This window comes from Triticum dicoccoides, chromosome 5B (genome assembly GCF_002162155.2).
Source record: "Triticum dicoccoides isolate Atlit2015 ecotype Zavitan chromosome 5B, WEW_v2.0, whole genome shotgun sequence".
In the NCBI taxonomy this organism is placed as follows: Eukaryota; Viridiplantae; Streptophyta; class Magnoliopsida; order Poales; family Poaceae; genus Triticum; species Triticum dicoccoides.
In genome coordinates this window covers 660,734,657-660,741,147 of record NC_041389.1, presented here as the reverse complement: position 1 = coordinate 660,741,147, position 6,491 = coordinate 660,734,657, and the positions used below count along the sequence as shown (strand labels likewise).

General features: G+C 46.4%; 1 protein-coding gene across 1 annotated transcript; it reads right to left on the bottom strand.

Annotated features, from left to right (window-relative positions):
- Positions 1–4,878: 4,878 nt before the first annotated feature.
- Positions 4,879–6,273, bottom strand: LOC119306553. Its single transcript, XM_037582739.1, has one exon. It carries the CDS (start codon positions 6,242–6,244, stop codon positions 4,979–4,981), a length of 1,266 nt encoding a protein of 421 aa, XP_037438636.1. The 5' UTR covers positions 6,245–6,273; the 3' UTR covers positions 4,879–4,978.
- Positions 6,274–6,491: the final 218 nt, after the last annotated feature.

Here is a 6,491-nt window from a genome sequence, read left to right as displayed (position 1 = left end):
GGGGGGGGTGCCTGAGTGGAGCGAAGTTGCAGCGGTGAGAAGGAGGAGATGACTGCGGTGGACTTGGAGGAGAGGGAGGAGATGGCCGCCGATGAGTAATTGTGGAAGTTGTAGCACCATGGCGGCGGTTTTGCATTCGACGAGAGGGGCGGCACGTGCAAATTTTCCTAGGACTAAACTGCCCTTATATTAAAACGCGTCCCCACCTTGTCACGAATACCGACCCCACTCGTTTTAGTACTTTCGCGTACTTTCATCGGAGTACTACCCAGTACTTCGTATTTGTCTGCCGTTAGATCGACATGAACGAACGGTTCTAAAAAAGCCCAACCACTCTAAAAGTTGTAATAAATAAAAGACGGCTTTTATACCGTATTGAACCGAGGTGACAACAGTAGAAATTATTTGGAATATATATATACTAGCTGGTGGATCATTCAGACCCAAACATCGATGATTACTGGAGGTAGACGTACATCAGGAGCCTACAAGGAAGCTGTGTCGGTTAATCAATATTTGATCCCACCACGTCCACCGACTCCTTGATCTATTTTGCGGTTGTTCTGAAACACCATCGATCTCGACTGCACCTGGACGACCGTGAACTCCTCTTCCGGCGGGGGCACAACGCCATCGACAGCGCCGGTTGGTTTCAGGTGATCGCCGCCAGCTCCAAGGGACTGCGAGTAGTCGGATGCTAGGGGCACCGCGAGGCCCAGGTAGCCGGCGCATCGTTGGGCCATGCGGTGCAGCAGCAACCGTAACGCCGAGGAGGAGGCCTCCATGGCCATGGCTGCTTCTTCCTCGAAGCTCTTCTCCTGCTCCTGCTTGCGCTCCATGGATGACTGAGGATCCTGAAAAGAAGCCTGGCTAGTCCTGTGGTTTGCTGTTTGTACTGAGATGGGGGTGTGCATTCGTGTCCATTTATAGTGAGCACTTCGATGATTGGAGTTGGAGTACCTTTTATCTTTCACCCCATGTTTGTTTCCGTGTGTAAGCATGGTAGTCTTGCGAAGGGGTTGACTCCAGCATATTGGGTGGAGCTGTTGGTGAAAGATAAACGTGCACATATCTTTTTGGTGCACAGTCACTAGCTGTCGCGGTCACACAGCACATCACATGTACTACTGTGTAGGAGTGTACCACAAACTAGCAAACTTGAATGGAGTATACATCCATGTGAGCATCTGCATGGGACACTAATATTGGGTGGAGCCGTGGAGCTGTCGGTGAAAGATAAACGTGCACATATCTTTTTGGTGCAGTCACTAGGTGTGGCGGTCACACAGCACATCACATGGAGATTATTCCTTAATCACCATCCTAATCTACATCCATGTGCAGCAGCAGCAGCAGCAGCAGCAGCATTGCTTCACTGTTACTTGTATAAACATCACTCTTCGACTCGAATGGAAGCAGCGCGGCAACTAACGGCGGACTGACTGACAGCGATGCTTGGATTAACAAACTAACAAGCCACTACAGACAAGGGCGCGCGTGCAGCGTGAGCGTTGAATCTATTCTTATTTTAGGATTGAACGCTAGCTCTCGCTAGTCGCCACCAGAAGCAAAGCATTGGACACATGGAAATGAAAGAGCTTAACCCTCATCACACGCCTGCCGATGGACACGTATTTATAAGTCAACAGAACACAGAGGAACAGCATTTTTTTTTTTTGAGGAAGAGCACTCGGTCCAATTTCGTACCAAGAGTACAGTACTAAAATGCAAGATAGCAAAAACTAAAAGTATTACTAGTAAAAACATTTAGCCAGTTAGATGGCTAGATATCAAGAAAAGTGGCAACAATATTTTTTTGAGAGAAAAATGGCAACAATGTTAGGTGCAAGCATTTGGAAGTAGCTGTGTGATCTGATACAACACCCCTTCATTTATTTTCTTTGCATATTCCGGCAAAAAAAGTACAGTATTTTATTTTTGCATAAGCAATGAAGCTAACATAGACAGTATTGCCCCAAAAAATAGACAATCTTGGTAAAAGTGAATGAGTTATAATTGGGCAAAAATATTGACAGAAAACACAAATTTGGAGATATAGGATAAGAAAAATCTGATTGCAGTCCCAGTTGGAGAAGTAACTCTATATGCTGCAATAGGTAGGGCAAACATGAAACACCCGTGTTTTCTTATATTACACCTAGCTATGTGATCCAATAGATATAATACTGTTTCAACCCTTGCTGGTTTGCATAAGTTGTATTTTTTTAAGCTCCACGATTTTCAACAAAAGAAATCATATTCCAGATCATTCTATAGAATAGGTTCAGGACATCTGGCACTTCTGCAATAGTTTGAGTAATGCATGCAATGATCCCTAGAAGATGACACACTGAACGAAATACGGCAATCATTCATTTGTACCCGCACACGTATTTATCTCACGGAATAGATATGATCTGGTGCAAATAGAATCCTGCCAAGCACATGTAACGCACAAGAGGCATCAAAATACATGTATTCACATGCATACAGTTGCACTATCTGAAAGAGGTTATATGCTTTGAGTTTCAATAGATCATAAATAACAGGACATTTCATTGCAGGAATAAAGCGTAATGTTTTTTGTTACAGCATGGAGACTACAGAGAGCATGTAGGATGGAGAACAAATATCTCTATGGAAGAAAAACATTACACACAAACATCTCGGTGGTATATGAAAAATTGGAAATCATGGCTTTAAAGATATCAACCTATCTTGGCATGGATTGAAGATTCTTGGCAATGCGGATAAGTGTCAGATAGAAAATTGTGCTCCATAAGAATCTTGTGTACTATAAATGTAAAAGATCACTGTTCGGTAAAGAAAAACAATGCATTTAGTTATCACCATTTACGAATAGCACATAGTTACAATTCAACCAATTAAACTGAATGAAAATTGGTAACTTGGAAGTACCTAGTATTAGCACGATCCAAGACATCTCAAAATATATAAAGTGAAGAGACTGCAGGCTGGTCCGGACGGCACACTGGTTGGTTGATGCCCTCATGCGGAGATAGCGAAGATGACTACCATCACAAATCAGGGATATGAAGGTGGCACTCTCTACAAAGACTCGGTATGCGTTGAATACGAGCCTAAGAATCATTGCCAACCAAGACGAGACATTGCGCACATATAGGTCTCGCATTGCAGGCTTGGAAGTGACCAACAAGCTTCTCATCGACACGCTCACCAGCATCACTCTACTTCCGCCCAAAGAGAACACCGGTACCAATAAAAAGGGGACAAAATGAATCCAAGCGGCTTAGCATGTTAATCTTGGGAGGATTTTGAAGCCCTTTGTATCCCTTATCATTTTTCTGTAGTTAATTTTACTTTAAAAGTTTTAAATTTGTTTGAATAAAAGTAGACAATCATGCTTCCTTTTGATTGAGGAAAGAATTTTATATCCAATGAGCCATGGATGTTTTGATGAATGTAAGAATGTTCTATTATTGTATTCCTGAAATTGTGTTGGATATCATATTCAACTGTGCCAAGTATTTCCGCTGATTATAAGTCTTCCAGATCTTTATTATTGATTGGATAGAAGAGGTCAACAAGTAGTTTTTTCAAATAAATACTTGATGAAGTCATATGTCTAGTGACCCAAGTGAAAATAATAAAGAGCAAGTTACTTCTCCGATCCCTGCCAAAAAAAGTTACTTCTCTGACAAGAACCATGCCTATGAAACCCCTGTTATTGATGTAAAGAACCATGCCTATCTTTTCATGTCACTCCTAAAAGAAAATCAATTTGAAGTGACATGTGCATAGGCCTCGCTCTTTGAAAAAGAAGGGGAAGAAAAATAAAACTAAAAGGACGGTGTAACTTGCTCGTCTGAAAGACAGGTGAATTATCACATAGAGTTGAAACACATCTACTAACCGATAAATAGTAAGGTGTGGAAGCCTTCATGATCATCTAATTAAGATAGAGATATGATAGTATACTATTTGATTGTTTATACAATATAAATTCTTGAATCATTGGATGGACTCATTCATTTTTGTTATCCGCATCTCATAATCAAGATGATCTCTTTCTCACAAGCTGTGGTATTTGCTCGGGGACGAGCAAACCTCTAAGCCTGACTCCTTGGGAACGCGTTAGTCCTATCAAATTCAAAAACTTTCATTCACGTCTCTTGTTACCTTATTTTATTTCAGTACTTTACTTCTTTGTTCACTACACCACTTTCACTGATACTACTATTACTTTGGATTTCACTAAACTTGCAGATATTGCTACCTGAACCCTACAAGAGACAAAAGGCTGATCCATGTGCTCCCTTTGGGATCGATACTCTTACTTTGAAAAAGGTACAAGTAAACCTTGTACCCTTGCAGGCCATCAGTAGACCATTTAGCGACGACTACATCCATTGAAGTGATCCGAAGGCGCGCAACTCTTATCGCCCCTTCCTCACCTGAGCCGGGCAAAACTTGTTGTAATAGACAATCGGGAAGGCGGAGAGAATCTCGCTGTCCACAAACCCTAACAAAACTCAAAGAAACATCTAAAAAACAAGCCCTCTCGCCGACAAGGGCCGGAATCCACCACGCGTCCACGCCCCTATGGCCCTAAGTCCACAGGATATGAGGCAAATCGGCGGTGGCGCCGACGAGAGGCAGAAAACCTAGCCGCCTTTTCCCTTGGGAGGAGAGACGAAGGGGAGAATGAAGGACATGATCTTGTGTTCCCCTCAAGCCCTGAAGATTAAGTCTTAGACCATGTAAAAAAAATGTCTTATACAGTTCTCTACCCATGGGCCGCAGATCGTTTGCATCTTGACAATTCTGCTAACTAGACTAGAATTGTTACTTGGTTGCCAAATACTTAAAAGATGAGCTACACATGAATGCTAGTATAACTAGAATCATCACTTGGTTGCCAAATACACTAATAGGATGTGCTTAAATAACATCATATAGGAGCAGTATAGTAATAAATTCAGATTCAAAGTACCATCTATAGCAGACGATTCATTTTTCCTTTCGGCAGTGTGAATCCATCTTTGATGTGGCTGTGGGACAGGAGAGTCTTCCTGCGCATGTTGATGCTGATCACATACTCAACCTTCATGCATAACCGTGGCCTTCTTCTCTTGTCGACGTAGTAATCTCCCAGCGAGAGGTAGAGGACACCCTCCTCGTCAGCCTTCAGATATGGGTGCTGCGGCACTGCGGCCGGCAGCCCCTGGCGCTTGTAGGCCTCCGATTCCAGGAGCTGCGTCAAGGGCAGCTCCATGTCGTCGTCTCTCGTCCAGGAGCGAAGGTCCGGCGCCAGAGTCCAACTCCGCAGCACGACGTCGGCAGGGCGCGTGTTGTCTCGGGGGGTCTCACCGTCGGCAGTGACGATGGAGATGAACTTTATGGAGTCCCTGACTGGGCCCATGGTCCGATGCTCCTTGGGGTTGGGGCACCTGTTCCAGAAGTCACGCCCTTGGCACTCCTCTGGGAGATGGATGAAGTCCAGCTCCACGTGGTCATCGTCCCTGGTACCGGCGGAGATCATGTCGCAGACAATGGCGCCATGGAGAAGGTCGGCCCAGAAAACCTTCCCTTTGAAAGTGAAGACCACGTCTGCTTCGTGCAACGGCCGCTCGGGGTGTTCACGCGGAAGCCGGGTCTGCGGGCTGAGACGCGCCTTCTGTTTCTTCCACTCGGCAGGGCCACGGCTCGACCACCGGAAGAGGATGCCCCTCCGGCTCCGCTGCCACCCTCCATCGTACTTTTCCCAGAAGAACCCCACGTTGAGCAGATCGTAGGAGCCGTCCTTGCGTGGCAGGACGGCCGGCCGCTCCAGGAGTTCGAAGGGCACAGGAAAGACCGTGGGCTCCATGAGGCAGGCCATGAAGTAATTCGTGTTGGCGCCGGGGACGCGGGGGAGCAGCGAGAGTGTGTTCTTAGCGCCGTCGTAGACGAGCCCGTAGTCGCTGTCGCCCAACAGCAGCGTCATGAGGAGGAAGTTGTCCGCCATGGACTCGAAGATGCACTTGATTCCGCGCTCCCGGGCCTCGATCTTGGCACGCAAGTACAAGGTGGAGAGCTCCGGGGGCTCGACGAGGTGCGCGTCGAGGGAGAAGTGGTCCAGGATCCAGGAACCATCCTTGACGCCCGCCCAATCCTTGGTCGCGCGGGCGAGGATCGCGTTCTCCTGCTCTTTTTCTTCGGCGTCGAAGATCGGGACGTGCTTCCTCAGCACGACCCTGTTAATCCTCCTCGATGAAGACATGCCGAAAGATCGCCGGAGACGTGGCTTGAGATCGGCGTGGATTGAGAGTTGAGACGGCGCGGCGGCGTCCCGAGACCCGAGGGTTTAGCTTCTCTCCGTTGCTGAAGGTCAGATGCGGCGTAAACTTTTCCTTTTGAGTGCAGATGCGGAGTAACCTGGACCGTGGAGATTCAGGAGCCTTAAGCGCTCAATGGTCGCCAGAACACGCTATGGGCCGGGCCAAATAGCGTCGCTCACCTCGCTACGA